At 32.3% G+C, this 19513-nt stretch overlaps 1 protein-coding gene across 1 annotated transcript; it reads left to right on the top strand.

Moving 5' to 3' along the window:
• Window positions 1-13550: 13550 nt before the first annotated feature.
• Window positions 13551-18966, top strand: LOC132745286 (uncharacterized). Its single transcript, XM_060734164.1, has 2 exons — window positions 13551-15244; window positions 17701-18966. Exons 1-2 carry the CDS (start codon window positions 13610-13612, stop codon window positions 18964-18966), a joined length of 2901 nt encoding a protein of 966 aa, XP_060590147.1. The 5' UTR covers window positions 13551-13609.
• The last annotated feature ends 547 nt before the right edge of the window (window positions 18967-19513 follow it).

The following is a 19513-nucleotide window of genomic DNA, read 5'->3' as shown; positions in this document are numbered from 1 at the left end:
AATATTACCTTGTTTATTTATCAAAACGAACCATTTAGAGCAGAGCGCCTCCAGTTAAGTAAAATAAATCTTCGGAAATGAAAAAAAATAAAACAAGAAAGACTAGATTAGAGAAAAAGAAAGAAAATAACAAAAACAATATCAATCTAAGCGTAAATATAACTGTAGTGTAGAAAATGTATCCATGCGCATCTTAAAATGTATTATGCAAAATTTGTCAAAGTTTGCTTTTCTTTCCATCATCAAAATTCTACGCTTTTACACTAAAAGGCCAAGAGAAATTACTGTTTTTACCATATTTAATTAGATTAATAGTATTAAATATAAGTACAAGACATGACAACAAAGCAAGAAGGACACATATATGAATGTTGATGGTCAGTGTTAGATAAATGGTCTGGCATTACGTATCTTATATATTGCAAATAATAATGTTTAGGAGCAAAGTATTATTATCCATCATATAAATGTTCATACTAGATTACCTAGAACTGTTTTCCATAAATACATGTACATTATATGATGAAATTACTACTTTGCTATTGCTTTATTAATATTTGAAATACTCAATGGAAGAACGTGCCCATTGTAGATCGTTCGGCTTTAATTTGTAAACATATTATCAATTTTTTATGAAACATTAACACAAATCTAGAACCATGCTTCTTTTAATATATGTCCTATAACACACATATTACTTGTCATGATTTGTTAATTGCCAAAATGTGCCAGTTTCATCACAAAAAGTTATTAATTAATTTGTACTTGATAATAAGTACTGCATTTCTTAACAATTACCATTCTGCTGAATATCTAAAATGGATTTGTCTAACTCTCAATATTGACTAAACCATTTATTACTTTTAGTTACACTTTTCAAAATATTATCATACACGCCTAATCTGACTAAAGTTTAGATCTACTTCTTTCTTTTAAGTAGATCTGATGACGACGGTATATGTTTCACCTTCTTTCACAAAACAGCGAACAGTGCAGAACAAGATCAGACAACACAATCTGTCGAATGACCGTGACCTCAACTGGTCGCATGGGTAGATTGACCATCAATGTCAATATAGGTTGAGGTTTTTTATATTTTATTTAGTCAAGTTCCCACATTAAATCTAGTAAATCAGGGCTAAATATTAATAATAACACAAACACTAAGATAACTTATCTGCAATAATTGTAGAACGCTTTTTTTTATCTCGAATGCATGGTATTTTGTCTTGTGTTTTTTATGGTTTGTAGTAAACAAATAAACTGTACAATTTAGATACGTTATGTAGCATACCCCCCCCCCCCACTCCGACCTGGTATAAGATTGTTACTTAGTCATTCATAGATTTTATCCTTCTGTTCACCTTTGGATTACTACAATCCAGCTTGGTTGCTACCTCGCTCTCGATCCTTTTTCTTAGAGACCATTACATAGGCTTCAAAAATTGATTTTCATTGAACTCTTAACAAACTAGCCTTTTTCAAGGTTATCTTTAATGTGAGCTTGAATTAAAAAAACGTCTTATTTCAAACAAATGATCCAAAGTCCTAAGCAATTATAAATGTTTCTATAAAGTAGTATAAGACAGATAGATATACGACCTGTGGTCTACCTCAGGGGGATATTTATTTCTCAGAAACAGCTCAAAGTACTTGATTTTGTTTAGCTTCTAGTTTTCGTTTGAAAGAGTTTAATGAACCATTATAAACACAGTCAAAGAATTTCTTCAATGATTAATAACCTTGTTTATATGAACAAAAGGTTCTCTTTTCTTTGATGGGAAATAAATTATTGTTCCGAATAAGTGGTTGGATTACAATATGCTTAGCAGTATGTCAGCACGGTGGCAACAATAACAACATTACATATGAAAAGTGAAGTTATTGTGAACACCAGAACACCATACAATATACAACAGTCATAAATATACATAGAAATTTATCTGTGTTAATGTTATTTATACTTGAAATACTTAGTAAAATAATAAACATTGTCTAACTAACTGATTTTTAAAGCACCAACGGTTCCGAAGCATTATTTTTATGGCCAGAGATACTTATCAATATTGCATACACGTTTAAGAAATAATTGTAGTAATTTAAAATAACGATTTATATAATAACCATTTGCGCGAAGACCCTTTTTGTCAATGTGATATTATGATTGAAAATGCCGAGCATTTCTTTTTCAAATGTTATCGTTACGTCGAACAACGAATAATACTCTTTCGAGAAACCCGATCTTATCGTCCATTAAACATTGATACACTATTGTTCGGTCGTGAAAATTTAGAATACGAAGAGAACATTGTCATTTTCGAATCAGTTCAAAAATTTATCAAGACGACTCATCGTTTTGACAATATTTGACTTTTCATTTTGTGTTTATTCTAAAATTCGTCATTTATATTAACTTATTTGTTCTAATTTTACCGTTCTTAAATAACAAATATTCATTACCAATCTTCCCCAAAAACCAAACTTCAACTATTTTAACAACTACAGTGAGATCAGGATGGCAACATGTGGACGGATCACACTTCAAAATCAAAATTGTACATTAAATTTCAATGAATAAATGAATTGTTCAAAAATTAAATACATATTTTAAAGTTTATATGCATGTTAAAAATAATCATTGTTGCCTCAAAGTATTTTCTTATTTAATATTAATTTCTGGGAAGGGCTTAATCTAATGTTGTAAGAACTTGTTGTCCAACCCATTTGCATTTTGATATATACTCATTATTTGTATGATATATTTGTAAACATGTATTAAATGCAATAAAATATGTTTAAACTAACTAACTGATCAAACTTTACATATGCTATCGGGTTATATTATCGTGAATAATATAAAACTTGAAACAATGCAATCGCTTGAAAATTGATCAAAACAGATCATTTCTTGAACGAAAAGAAAACAAACAGACAAATAAGTAAGTAAATAAATAATTATATGAAAGAAATGAAATAAAATATAAATAAACACACACAATTTCGCCGGTGTCGCTAAGGGACGCTGTATAGTTTCAAAATATTGCTGCGGAATGGAAGCTGATATATTTACATATAAAAATCATCAAGATCGGAGATGTCAAATTTCGGCCGTAGAGTAGCACCATACATTAAAGATCACAAAATAAAAATATAAATTTTATACATCACCACATTAGAGTGTATACATCACCACATCAGAGGTGAAAAACAACAGTCGTTACTTTGCACAGTTTATGCAAAAGTTAATTTTATATTATTACTAATTATAGTTTTAAAAGAATCATTTTACCACTTTCTCTTAAGTCATGAGATATATAAAAACAGCATGTTTAGGGTGATAAAAGTTTAGTATGAATTCTTGTGCAATAAGGCTAATACAGTTTTTCAGTTTTTTCAGTTTTTATTTGGCAAATCGGCATATATAACATACCTTTGGCCAATTTAACAAATACAATTGACGAATATGGCCAAGACATATAGCATACAAAGTTTACAAAATAAGGATATAAACATATAAACAAACATGTAAGTTTTCAAAGTTTAAGAAGCAGCTTCCGTTTCTAGACATATCTTCCTTAACTGGAAAGCCTCATATATGTATTTTGCAGTTAGCTTTGTACAGCTTACATTTACTACTGCAATACATAATATTAACAAATTACTTCAGGAAATTCATAGATACCACAAACTTCAGAGATATACAAAATAATTGGTACAACGAAAGAATCAAAAAGTGCAAGCTTCATTTTGATATCAACATTGACTTTATCAAAAAGAGACAAAAGTGAATTATAGGCTTTAAGAGCTTGATCTGACAGTGCTTTAACAGACTTTTTCATGTTTCCTGTATAAGTAAAATTTACACCAAGATAAGTAAAATTATCTACTACCTAAATTTGTTCATCATTTATTTTCCGAACAAAATTATTTACTTGTGTTCTTTTCTCAAATATACATATCTTTGTTTTATTAACGTTTATTTTAAGACTTAACAATATTAACAGTTTTACAGCTGACACCTTGTTTTAAAAGCTTTACCCATAAGGCATCTCCAACAACTGTGTCGAACGCTTTTTCATAGTCAATGAATGCACAATACAATTTCGATTTATTAGTCAACACTTTTTGAATGATGGAATGAAGTAAAAATATGCAGTCAGCTGTAGAATGATTATCTCTAAAACCAAATTGTGTTTCATTTAATACGTGATTTTGCTCACACCATTTATTCAAATTATTTCTAAGCAATAAGGAAAATATTTTACCTATAACATTCACAAGGGAAATACCTCGGTAATTAGAAGGATTTGTTACATCGCCTTTTTGTGAATTGGTACAATTATACCCTTACACCAAGCTTCTGGGTATAAACCAGAATCATAAATTTTATCAAAAATGGAAACAAGGTATGGGGAGATAAAACTATTAGAATCGATGAAAAAATCAGCTACATTCCTTTCATAATCGCAACTTTTGCCCCTATTCATAGATGCAATTGTTTTATTAACCTCTTCAATATCAAAAGGACGATCAAGCTCAACAATGTTTACCTCCTCATACCTCACTTCATGTACGTGCACATCGTCAAATGAAAAGTCATTTTGCATTGTATTAGAAATATTCTTAAAATGTTCAACGAAATCATTTGTGTAGCACATACAGTTGGGGGGATTGAAGCATTGTACAGACCTTTCCAGGCGATGAGGCCCGGGATTGTACTTGACTTGTGAATTAATATAGATATGTCATTTTCATAACAAAATCCTTTGATACAAATAAGTTATTTTATAACCCCGAAGGGCGGCATATAAAAATTGCATCTTCAGTGTGTCTGTCCGTCTGTGCGTCCCAACTTCATTGGGACTGTTACTTTGTCATACATTGCTTGGCACAAATGTCTACCACGTCAAGACGATGTGCGCATCCAAGAACAACGTCCCTCTCTCAAAGGTCAAGGTCACGCTTACATTTTGAAGATTCACATCATCACAATAAGAGTTTACAGGTTCACACATTTGTGTCCGGACTGTAACTTTGTCATGCACCGAACAATTTTAAAACAAGCAAATTCGTTGAATTTATATCCCTCGCCGAGTACTGGTTATTACTAACACAAAAACTGAAGACATAAGGCTTTATTTATATAATTATATTTATTATGGTGTAAACAGTAATATTCTTTGTACATGAAAAATATTCAGGGCAATAACAGAGTCATAACTCTGTGTTAAATAGTTATATCTGGACATGCCAAAGAGATGTAAATTGCCTTTTTGTCATAACTCTGTGTTAAACAGTTATATCTGGACATGCCAAAGAGATTTAAATTGCCTTTTTGTCATAACTCTGTGTTAAACAGTTATATCTGGACATGCCAAAGAGATGTAAATTGCCTTTTTGTCATAACTCTGTGTTAAACAGTTATATCTGGACATGCCAAAGAGATGTAAATTGTCTTTTTGTCATAACTCTGTGTTAAATAGTTATATCTGGACATGCCAAAGAGATGTAAATTGCCTTTTTGTCATAACTCTGTGTTAAATAGTTATATCTGGACATGCCAAAGAGATGTAAATTGCCTTTTTGTCATAACTCTGTGTTAAACAGTTATATCTGGACATGCCAAAGAGATGTAAATTGCCTTTTTGTCATAACTCTGTGTTAAACAGTTATATCTGGACATGCCAAAGAGATGTAAATTGCCTTTTTGTCATAACTCTGTGTTAAACAGTTATATCTGGACATGCCAAAGAGATGTAAGTTGTCTTTTTGTCATAACTCTGTGTTAAATAGTTATATCTGGACATGCCAAAGAGATGTAAATTGCCTTTTTGTCATAACTCTGTGTTAAATAGTTATATCTGGACATGCCAAAGAGATGTAAATTGCCTCTTTGTCATAACTCTGTGTTAAACAGATATATCTGGACATGCCAAAGAGATGTAAATTGCCTTCTTGTCATATCTCTATGTTAAACAGTTATATCTGGACATGCCAAAGAGATGTAAATTGCCTTTTTGTCATAACTCTGTGTTAAATAGTTATATCTGGACATGCCAAAGAGATGTAAATTGCCTTTTTGTCATAACTCTGTGTTAAATAGTAATATCTGGACATGCCAAAGAGATGTAAATTGCCTTTTTGTCATAACTCTGTGTTAAACAGTTATATCTGGACATGCCAAAGAGATGTAAATTGCCTTTTTTGTCATAACTCTGTGTTAAACAGTTATATCTCGACATGCCAAAGAGATGTAAATTGCCTTTTTGTCATATCTCTGTGTTAAATAGTTATATCTGGACATGCCAAAGAGATGTAAATTGCCTTTTTGTCATAACTCTGTGTTAAATAGTTATATCTGGACATGCCAAAGAGATTTAAATTGCCTTTTTGTCATAACTCTGTGTTAAATAGTTATATATCTGGACATGCCAAAGAGATGTAAATTGCCTTTTTGTCATATCTCTGTGTTAAATAGTTATATCTGGACATGCCAAAGAGATGTAAATTGCCTTTTTGTCATAACTCTGTGTTAAACAGTTATATCTGGACATGCCAAAGAGATGTAAATTGCCTTTTTGTCATAACTCTGTGTTAAACAGTTATATCTGGACATGCCAAAGAGATGTAAATTGCCTTTTTGTCATATCTCTGTGTTAAATAGTTATATCTGGACATGCCAAAGAGATGTAAATTGCCTTTTTGTATCAATGGTTCCCATAGAAATAGAAATAATAATGCTTTATATGCATACTACATAACTAATCAAGGGCCATAACTCTGTAATGAAATATCTGGTCTGAACAAGGCAATAAATTATGCACATCTCCTCATGTTATTAATGGTTCCCATAAAGTTTAATTGAATTCCAGTCATTAGTTGCAGAGAAGCAGCGGGGAAACAATTATTGTTCTATATGCATAACTAATCAAGGGCTATTAACTCTAAATTATAGTGTCTGCTCGGAACAAGGAGAAGATATGCTCATCTCCTCTTGGTATTGAAGGTTCCCATAAAGTTTTGTTGAATTCCAGCCTATAGTTGTAGCGAAGTAGCGCGGAAACGATTTTTGCTCTATAAGCATAATGCATAACTAATTAAGGTCCATAACTATGAGCGAACAAGCCGACGTAATGCGTATCTCCTCTTGATATTAATGATTCCCATAAAGTTTCGTTGAATTCCAGCCAGTAGTTCCAGAGAAGAAGCGTGGAAATGGTTATTGCTCTATATGCATAATGTATAACTTATCAATGGCCATAACTCTAAGTTAAAGTGTCTGACCGGAACAAGGGGACGATATGCGCATCTCCTCTTGGTATTGAAGGTTCCTATAGTTTCGTTCAATTCCAGCTTGTAGTTGCAGAGAAGTAGCCAGGAAACGATTATTTTTCTATATGTATACTGCATAACTAATCAAGGGCCATAACTCTGAGTTAAAGTGTCTGATCGGAACAAGTCGACTTTATGCGCATTTCCTCTTGGTATTGAAGGTTCCCATAAAGTTTCGTTGAATTCCAGCCAGTAGTTGCAGTGAAGTAGCGTGGAAACTATTTTTGATCTATATGCATAATGCATAACATATCAAGGACCATAACTCTGAGTTGAAGAGTCTAACTGGGACAAGCCGATGATATGCGCATCTCCTCTTGATATTGATGATTCCCATTAAGTTTCGTTGAATTCCTGCAAATAGTTGCAGAGAACTAGCGCAAAAACGAAATTCGGACGGACGGATGGACGGAAGGACGGACAGACGGACAACGCCAAAACAATATCCCATCCCGATTCCATCGGTGATAGATAATAAATTGGCATAAATGTCTACCGCATCAAGACGATGCGTTGCGTCCCAAGGATCACGTTCCTACCTCAAAGGTCAAGTTCACTCTTAAATTTTGAAGTTTCACTAATTTAAAATCACAATAAGTGTTTATAGTTACACACATTCGTGTCCGGATTTAAACTTTGTCATGCACCGAAGGATTTTAAAATAACTCAGCATAAATGTCTATCAAATCAAGACGATGTGTCGCGTCCCACCTCACATGTCAAGGGCACACTAACAATTTGAAGTATCACAATTAGATATGATAGGTACACACATTCGTGTCCGGACTGTAACTTTGTTATGCATCAAAGGATTTTAAAATTACTTGGCATAAATTCATCAAGACGACGTGTTGGGTCAAAGACCCATGTCCCTACCTCCAAGGTCCAGGTCACACTTATAATTTATAATTCCTGTCTGGACTGTCTCTTTGTTGTACATTTAAGGATTTTCAAATAACTTGGCACAAGTGTCTACCACATCCAGACAATGTGTTGCAGCTAAGGCCCATATCACTACCTAAAAGGTGAAGCTACACATCTGTGTCCAAACTGTAGCTTTGTCATGCGTTGAATGATTTTAAAATGACTTGGAATAAATGTCTACCACATCAAGATAATGTGACGCATCCAAGACCCATGTCCCAAGGTTGTTATAAATAGCACTTCATTTCACAAGAACAATATTAAGCAATTAGTTACTTTCATTCTCTTTACTTTTCCAATAGCTTTCTGCAATGCTCAAGAAACCTTTTTGGTGGCATTCGTCACTTTTACGTGACAGCTCTTGTTTAAAGCTATTATTGAACACTACAAATCTTTCATAAATATAGGTAAACCTTCTTATAAAATATACTTCAATTTTAACTTTAATTAAACCTTTTCTGTATTTGAGTTTCACATATTGATTTTTTAGATTTCACACAAGAATTAATTTCTATAAATGTTTTAAACGACCTTGACCCTGAACGTTTGACTTATCAATAATTGTGTAGATGATTTGTTTTTTTTATTATTTCAAATATATCAGAGAAATACAGACGTAAATTATATACTTTATTACCTCAGTTGATTGAAGCCATATTCTAAACTTCACGCATTAAAACAATGCGTCACTCGATAGATTCCATATTGGCAGTAACTTTTCAATAATTCATGTGTATGCATAAATTCAGCAAAAACGATTCGCGTGCCAAAAACAAGATAGACTTTTCATAAAATTCCCCACCCACCAAAAAACAACAGTGTCTTTTTTATGATGACATATCATTTGTATCTTTTTATAGATATATGTATTGCTATAAATAAATTCGAAAAACTTACTTGAGAACAGTTCCTATATACGCTTCCAATTTTATAAAATGTTCAAGCAGACGGAATACTGTTTTACCACGAGCCAGCAGACATGTAAATGATCGATTCTTTATTGACTGCGAATAGAAATTTCCAGCATCTGAACCAGTAAATTACGGAATCTTTCTTCAAATTCCAATACACGATACAGCATGACTATATTATTCCGTAGATTACAGTTATTATGTGCTTTATTTTGGTTTTAATACCATTTATTCTCAAAGACTTATATTTCAATACAAAAAAGATACAAGCAGAGAGGGCCCGGTAGTTTTATTATCAAATTTACACATAATTGTCAAATGACGCGGAACATCGAACAAGTAATGGTTTCTTTATACAAAATACAAGTAACATGTATCACTTTCTGTGATGATATTATAATATTTGATTTAGAAAGTCCTTATTTTGCCTTACAACGAGATACTAATGTATATTTATACTAAAATGAACTTTCCCAATTACCGTTTAGTCCGCAAGTTTCTAAATCGGTCAATTCAAACAGTGTCGCAATAGAATATTTCGGGCTTTATTTTACTTAGAAAGTGCTAAAAAAAAAGGAGAATACAGTATATGATTCATCAAGAACAGTTGAATCCAGAATTAAGTCTTCAATGTGACTGATATGATTTACTATAGAACAGAGTGCGAAATTTAACTAGGCCGAGACCATCAATAATGTAGAGTTATGTAAACCTGATACTTTTTTCAGAATGCTGTTCAAAATAGTTGTGAATTTTTGGGGGTTTTTTATTATAATTTACAAAATTAATTTTTATAGTAAATTTTAGAAGAGCCGAAAAGTACGGAAGCACAGCGGGAACATGGTAATTTTCCTACAAATAATAAAATTTCTGTTCTGTTCTGTTCCTACAATATCATTTGTCTCCACAAGGAATAAACTAACAGATTTTGCTTATTTGTTGCAACGAGTTAATCATAATTCAGAAAAAGAAAATGAATAAATGCAGGGCCACGCAATAACATTTTTAAGGGCACGATCATGTAATGAATATTAAATGTTGATTGTGAAAGCCAATAGTTCACCCAGGAGGACGTATGTGTTTCGAAAAGTTGTTTGTATTACATAGAACATGTATGTAATTAAAGGTCGACATTGTTATCTATATTGTATAGTTTTTCTCCTTGAAAACTTCCGGATTTTACAAGAAACTTGCTATGTTATAATATATGTTTGTTAATGGGCTGGACTGTATAAGTAAATTTTCTACCATTGTTAAACTTATAAACGCTCTGAGCAGACGCTCAGAGCAGACGACAATTTTCAAAATGCTGTAGTCTGCTACATAATCCCTGAGAAATTTTTAAACAATATTTGCTGATCAATAAAATCACGCGGATGTTATATGAATATGATACGGTGAGAAATATTTCATCCAAAACACGTTAGTGCCAATAATTTCATACGAATGAATTAATCAAATACCTGGCCAAGGAAGCAATCTGAGATATGGTAATAATATTGAACTCGATTCATTATTGTGTCGTGTTATTTGAAGCTGTTTGCTATAATTTCTCGACCAGTCAGACAACTTAAAATGTGGAAAGCTAACTGATATAAACTTTTGATGATTAACGAAACAAAAAACAACCGAGACGAACACTACGTCAAACAGACGCCTACGCTGACCTGCAAATGTAATGAAATCGGTAATTTTCTTCATTATAATTATCTAATAATTGTTTTGCATGATCCTTATTAACTGGTGGTCATATCAACGCTTTATTAGTATCTGTTAGATACGCAAAGGGCGGACATTTGCCGTATTTTTACGATTATATACTTTCTTATATACCCTCGTCGCGTATAAGCCTTTTTCTTGACATATAAGTGTAGGTCTTATACGAGTAACTGTCCCTTTTTAAAAAAAATATTAAAATCCTGTCTTAGATACATATCTATAAGTGACATTATGCTCATATTTTCGTGGTCAAGATGAGCTAAATCGACTTTATATTTCAAAAGATTGACTGTCAAAACAGTTGATATTGGAAAATGTTTAGGATAAAATTATATATCTGTCTAATATTTAGAAAGACTGCCCCACTCTTTTTATAAACTAAGCGTTATAGGTAAATTCTTAAGGATGTTTACAGAAATTTCGTTTGGATCTGTGAGTTACTTATTGTTTATGCGAAATTATTAATTAAATGAAAAGGAATTATGGCAAAATGAAAACTTATTTTGACTTCACCCGTACACTCACTATATACCCCTAAATGGGCATAATGTCACTTAAAAAATGTCGTTATGTTATAGTAGTTATTCATATTTAATACTTTCTCATTACCATACAACAAAATGACGGCAAAGTAGCGCAGTGGACTCAAAATGTTCCATAATGGTATTGTTATCTTCAGTTATCAATTCCCTCACATTTAGACTTTTTATTTTTTTTATTTTTATTTTTGTTATTAAACTTAAAAGGTTATTAAACTTAAAAACGCCCTAAACCGCTCAACCATGCATTCTGGGTAGCATATTAATTTACTTATTTTAAATATTTGTATACTATAAAAGAACATCTATCTGGCCTACCTTACACCTGTGGCACTGTTTCGAAACTGATTAGAGATTACAGTAATACATTTTGTGAATTATAACCTGCAATTTTACTGGAAATAAGCCATCAAGGATATATAACACTAGTCCCTTTGTTCACAAAATAACTGCGTTTCTGTTCTCTATATTCCCCTTTAATCTATTTACAATAATTTAAATATCCTCCAGTGTAACATACATTGTTTAAGAAACTTTAATGTCTTATAGTATACGAGTATATACATAATACTCTCACTGCGCAAGATAAACCATGCTGGAATATTTTAACTATCCGGTAGAACATGCGTTTGATTGTGATACGTACTTTGTATTAATGAAGTGCCAAGAAAATAAAAGAAACAAAAAACAGGCTGCAAGAATGAGTGATACTTCATTCAATTCTTCATGTTTTTTTTTTAAAGAATTTAAAGCTGTACGCCTCCAGAATAGTGAGCAAAAATATTTCGATAAAATCAAACCTAAGAAAATGTAATAAGATTTTAGGAAAATTATAAAGATTCTAAAATTCTAGTAATAATGTACATGTTCTGTGCGATTAATTATATAATGACCGATTTTTCAGTATTTGTAATTATATTCATTCTGCGCTACCAACGCAGTAAGGGCTGTTTATGCATATTTTGACCTCTTTATGGTTATTAACATGGGTTGTAAGTGAATTGATAATGTGTAAATTGCATTATTTTGGTAACCTCACAATATTATACTGTTAAATACATTTTCAAATTTTAATGAACATTAGCATGAATCTGGAGGCGTGCTGCTTTAAGTTGAACTTATTTCTAATAAGCGTTCATTGATATAGAGCATCAAATTGGCAGAACAGCCTAAGGCATTAAATTATATAAGAAAAGGAAAATTAAACGAAATTGCGTTTACAGGTCAGAGGTATTTTGATGGCTGGGGAACCTTAAATTCATACATTAACTGAATGAATGATAAAATTTACGTTTTACGCTCAAAACAAGCTCTTTTGAACAGAACCACTGATTTTTTGACAAGGTTTTATTAAGAAGCATGTGTATGTTCCCTTAAGCTATCTTATAATTGATCCGTTAGGGTTTTTTTTTCTTATCGGTAAACAAGCAGGTAAAATACTAATTTAATCGTTAACGAAGCATCATATCGTAAAACATGAGTATAAATTTTTGTTTAAAGACCCTTACGAAAAAATGAGGAAAATACTGTTTAAAGATTATTTACAATATACATGTATAATAATTTGCAACATGATTGTAGAAATCTATATTCAACGGAAACCTTCAAGTAAATATAATGATAAATATTAAGTAATCTAATATGCCTTTTTTCCCTTTAATAGACGCATCGACTATGTGTTCACTATTCTCAACAAATTGCATGATGTAAAAATTATGTAGGAAATAAAGCATGAAGCATGAGTCATCATCAAAAATGATCTATTTTGAAATCTATTTGGATTAAGAAAAACATACCGTAATTATGTCAATTGTTATGTATACATGTATGTATCACAACATATTATAAATAAAATGAATAAAAAATAAATAACTGGAAATAAACAATAATGCACATAAATGCATCAAAATATTATTTAATTGTAAATAGATAAAATTGATAAACATATAAAAAAGATAAATCCACAAATAGATAAATAAATAAATAAATAAATAAATAAATAAATAAATAAATAAATAAATAAATAAATAAATAAATAAAGATTTCATACATTTTGAACGGGACGGAGAAGACGCGGGAAAGTATTGACGTTGAAAGCGTGTATATTGACGTTACGTCATTTTACTGAAACAATATGGCGGCGTTGAATCGCAAATAAGTTAAAGATCTAATATAAAAATAAAAATGGCTATGAATCGGACTAACAGACATTTAAGCTCTTCCGAGACGAGAGATCCAAGGCGTCAGCCGGGAACAACGTCTTCCGAACATCAGAAACAAAATAGTGTACAATTAGATCAAAGAAATTTTATGTCACATACAGAATTTCCTGACGTTAGATATGCAGCTAAGATAAGGAATCAAAATCGAAGTGGCAACTCAGTGATTAATTGCGGGGGAATGCAAGAACAATCTATGAAAAAGATAGCAAAATTCAAACCATTTGATCCGAACACCGCTCCTGCTAACTTTAAAAATTGTAACAAGACTTTAAACGTTCTAAATGTCCGGCAACAACAAGAACAACAACAGCAGCAAGAACACCAACAACAACTTAATAACCAAAATTTTATTGAAGGACAGCAGTTTTACAATGGACAAGGCCAACATATTTACCAGTATATACCTCCGCAAGAATTTACTTATAGTACACTTCCTTGTAGGAACATTTACTCGGGAAATATGACACAGTCAGGCCCCTCTGCTACGGCTGTAGCACCAAATGGTGAAAAGATATACATACCACTTGATAACACCAAATACGAAATAAAAAGAAATGACCACGATTTATATGATATGCCTGAAAATTGTGATCTACATATTCTACCGTCCGAGGGTCATTTTGAAAGCAGCGTGCAACTCCATTCTCCAAGACCGATTTGTGTTCGAGGGAGCTTATCTGACGAATGGAGTTGTTCGAGTAACGACGGACCGAACAGTGACACCGACAGTGAGCGTGAGACTGATCCTGACACTGGAACGGATTCCTCTGAAATCGCTTCGTATCTTGTATCGGATGTTCTGAAAACAATAACTGAAAATGTCAATAACTTTTCTCTCCAAACTAATAAGGATGATTTAAATGCGATAGAAGCAGTTTCCATTGAGCAACCAGCTAAAGATGTTTTGTTAAAGAAACAACATCCAGGAAACAGTGGCATTGAGAAATCCCCGGTTAAAAAGCCTCAAACTAACATAATTCATACAGATTTTAAAAATCTTGATAGTTCTAGTTCTGAGTCTGGGAAACCAGTCACTAGTAAACGAGCCAAAGTCGAAACAAAATCAAAACGTTTTGATATGAAAACTAAAAAACCTAGTCAGTTTAAGGAAGAAACAAAGGACAACGGGAAACCAAAAGATAAAAAGTCTCGAGCATGGAAAGAAAACAGAAAGGAAAAACGAGACAAAACTGTTAATAGCTCCAAAAAGGGGCGTAAAACAGAATTGGCAAATGACGTGAGTGAAGTGAAACAGGAAACGCCGTTTTCATTAGATGCGCATGTGCTAAGTAATTGTGCAGCAACTGAAGAAACAGGTAACAACATACTTCCGGTAGAAGCCGAACATATTATCATTGATGGGCAGTACTATTTTCAAAGCCAATACTACAGTGGTCCCCAGTATCAGCATTGCTATAATCCAGACTCAGTTCATCAGGAATGCTATCAGCAATACGAATATTCAGCAACACCGGAATATACGATGTTTATCCACGACGCTTGTCCACCTCCCTCCAAAGATGAAGCGTTTGGTGAAGTGCATAAAAGTTTGTCCGGTGAGGTGATAAACCACCAAGCAGCAGCTTATGGACAACAGGTAATTTTCTTTCTTTCTTTCTTTCTTTCTTTTTTTCTTTTTTTCTTTCTTTCTTTCTTTCTTTCTTTCTTTCTTTCTTTCTTAATTGGTTAGTTAATTAATTAATATCTTTTAATATCTTAAGCATATAAGAGAATATTCATGTCTATCCGAGACATTTGTTTCTTTTTCCTTTCTTTGTTGGTACAAGTTATGTAATTTAAGTTTGTTCAATTTGATTGCAGAATTTTAAAATTTCAAATCATTCGTACTACATTTACTCTGGTACATTTTTCAGCCTAGTAATTCTAAAAACATAATTTCAAACATTATTGTTATTGCCCATTGGAATGTACATTTTGTATTTACAAAATTTAGTGTTTGAAATTATTTTGTCTAATAGGATTGCAGTATTTCTAACGAAACGTTTACCGCATTTGAATAAAGAATCAAAGCCCCTGACACAGCAAACATAATAACATTTGATCAGGCCATGTGGCTTAGAAAATCTCTTGAACACTAAACACTCCAAACAATAATGTTCAAGATGAATAATTACATGTACTAAGAATTACGATATGGTATGAGATCATTCTTTGCACGTGCGCAGATCCTTTATCTTCTAGTAATTTTATATTATACATAGAGTGTATGCTACGTAACTGATTACAACTACGATCTTAGCTATTCAAAATTTCTTTAAAAGAATACATAAATAAAATGTTTGAACAGCGATTGCAATGTTACTGATATACTTAACCAATTTATCAAGATAAAAATTGAACGTCAAAGATATGTATACAGAAAAGATGAGTTTATTATATTCTCCCACTGAATGATTACATATTCAAATAATTAGAGGATATTTTTTCTATAAATACAGGATTTATTTTCATCGAGTGAAATGAAAATAATATTTTCGAGTGGCGGTAGTGAAATATGATAATTTTCGCATCACAAGATGAAAATAAATCCTACTTTTATAGAAAGAAAAAAAAAGAATTTTCTGTTTGTTATATATTTTTTTCTTTTTTATTGACCTAACAACTCTTAAAACCTCTTCTTGAATTGTGTGCATTAGCTGAATTAAAAAAGAAGTAGTCTTGCAAGTCATCAGTGAAAATACAGAAAATTTTATTCACTGAAATGAAAAATAATTTCTTTACACTGAAAATACGGAATTTTATTTCATCAATAGTTCTCAATATTTCTCTTTATTTACATCGAGTGGTATGAAAATTATCATATTTCACTCGTGGCTACCGCCACTCATGAAATATTAATATTCATGAGTGGCGGTAGCCACGAGTGAAATATGATAATTTTCATACTACAAGATGAAAATAAATCCAGTATTCAAAGAAAGAGACTTGAATTTTCTGTTTATTATATACATTTTTCTTTTTTTTGATATCACGATTTGAAAAATTTCCCCTTAAATTTTATGTATTGGCTTAATTTAGAAGATGGTAACCCGGCAAGACACCAGTGAAAATACGGAAAATATGTTTCACTGCGGTGAAAAATAAATGTTTTACAGTGAAAATATGGAAAATGAAAAAAAAAATATCAATATTTCATTTATCAGTATATAATAAATCAAAATATATAGTTTTTACTGCATTAAGCTCAAAGGTAATGTGGGAAAATCTTGTAAACTTCGCATACATTGACCATTAAGTGACCGATTCAGTCTTGATCATCATTCGTTTATTTCTTCAGGTTTTTCGTATTATTTAACAACAAGATTGGCACAAATTCCTGTTGTATATAAAGCGTAATAAAATCGTAAGAATTAATTTATACATTTAAAGTCTTACAGTCGAGTCCAATATCCAACCGTACATATGTCCAATATAAAATTATGCATTTGTAGACTAATATCCGAGCATTCGTTTTAGGCCTGCATCCTTGTTGTTAAGCGTTTACATTTAATTACTGAAACGTCAATGGATGTTTCTTTTGGGACATTATATATTTATAAATACATAGATGATATTCAAGTTTCTCCTATTAATACAGGATTTATTTTCACTGAGTGGTATGAAAATAAATATTTCACGAGTGGCAGTAGCCACGAGTAAAATATGATAACTTTCACACCACAAGATGAAAGTAAAACCTGTTAATAGAGAAATCTTGAATTTTCTGTTTATTATATACTTTTTCTCTTTTTAACCTTATTAAACGGAAGAATTCCCTTTAAATGTTGTTTATTGGCTGAATTTAGAAGAAGGTTGTCCGGTAAGACACCTGTGAAAATACTGAAAATATGTTTCACTGCTGTGAATTTTTTTTACGGAAAATAAAAATACTCATTTTAAAAAAATCATCAATATTTCCCAATGTTTCATTTTAAAGTATATAATTAATTTTTTTATTTAAGTTTCGTGCACATGTATAGACTAGTTTCATTCTCGCGAAATAGTTTGACTTATTCTTACTTGTTATTGAAAATTTATGATTGTATTTCATAGACACTAGGACCAGGATTATGCCAGCAGCCAAATATGGGACAAGTCACACAGATGTATAATAATGCCTATCAAGTTAACGCGGAGCAGATAAATGCCTCTCAAGTTAACGCGGAGCAGATAAACTGTAACGCAGAAGGGTTAGTAGGTCTCAATCAATTTTCAAATTATGGGGCAATGAATGGTTCATCACAAGATTTCTGGGTTACAGATCAAGCGCAGTCAACAGCATATAGTTACATAAACTCTTGTAACGTCACCGATCCAAATGACGAGCAATCAAAAGGTCAAGGTCAGTTATTTATCAGTTATGACGAGGACAGTGTGTATGTTGATCCAGAGAGCGGGTTGTCCTTTCCGGCACTACACATGACTGACGATTTCTTAGTAACAGTCATTCTGCGAGAAGGAGTGTTCCTCGAAATTACTGCCGATAAGGTTTTAAGACTTGTAAATCACGAGAAAAAACTCGTAGTTGCCATTAACGAGACCGGGAACAAATCCTGCATAATTCATCCCGCGGCGAGAATTTACCAATCAGATTCAAACGTACATACTGATCTGTACCTAGGCAGACGAGCTAAGATGACAGAAGAAATGATAATGTTCGGAAATAAATTAAAAACCTACAAATTTGACCATAGAATGGTCACGGAAATGACCGAAGAACCTGTTTTTCGCGACATGTCACACGATGATTCAGTGACGTTTTTGTCGACAAATGACGCCACCGGATATGACGAAATCAAATTGAAAATGGAAGAAATTTTAGCGCATGCTCATTTTTGGAAAAACGGTGAATGCGGAAGCACCACGGTCATTAATGGTACTAAGATAGTTCAAAACGAGAAAGGTGACGTCAGTGTTTACTGCGGACCAATAAATTTTCTTCGTATGAACCCAGAGAAAATGATACTTAGGCTTAAAACAAGGTTTATTGAGGTTGACATTGAGACGAATTGGAATGTGAAAATAACACGAGGATCCCACGCTCTAAACGCTAGTCACATGGGCTTCATTGTTTCCAATGGCAAAGTCAAGGCAAGTTTGGACAGTGATAACAGGTTACAATCATTTACTATGCCAGATCACCGCTTTCTTATGCTAGGCCAGCCAGTTTCCCAACATCGACCAGGGGTACCGGGAGGACAACGTCGTCGGACACCAAACGACAATACTGAACCGGAAGGAGATCATTGGGGCTATACCCGGCATAGCACGTATGATGATCAGAGATGCTTTAGAGAATGGGGGGAAAGGATATATTAAAAATTTTTGAAAAAAATTCAGAAAAAGGGGGGATCCCAAAAGTGGTCGATGGGTGTATCCAGTTGGCAATGGGGCTAGAACAAAACTTTATACCACCCTTGATTAACACAAAAAAAAAAAAAAACTAATAATGAATTTTTATCCCGAAAATTTTAAATTAATAAAATTTTTTTTTTTAATTTGGGTTTTAATAAATAGCATTCATTTTAAATGCCCGTGATTTTTTTACACATCTCTAACAGGGTTTTTTTCCCAAAACTTTAAACTCTATGGGAAGTTTCAGCCTTAGTGGGGAAGGGGACCCCACTTCCCTTGTACCCAAAGGGATATCTCAGTAGAAGCTTCTCAATAACATTTAATTTTGGGGGTTTGGAATTTTAAAACCCCACGGAAGCCAATTTGAGAAAATAAAAAATTTTACAAACGAAAAGTTTAGATTACCAACCAGATAATTGTATGAATATAAAATAATTTCTGTACTTTTTACATGATGGTATCAACTTTTTTTCCGGCGATCATGTAGCGTTTGAGCATTTATTTGCTTAAA

This window comes from Ruditapes philippinarum, unplaced genomic scaffold (assembly GCF_026571515.1).
Source record: "Ruditapes philippinarum isolate M1 unplaced genomic scaffold, ASM2657151v2 ctg4552_1_1_1_1, whole genome shotgun sequence".
NCBI lineage: Eukaryota > Metazoa > Mollusca > Bivalvia > Venerida > Veneridae > Ruditapes > Ruditapes philippinarum.
This window is presented reverse-complemented; position numbering and strand designations above follow the sequence as displayed.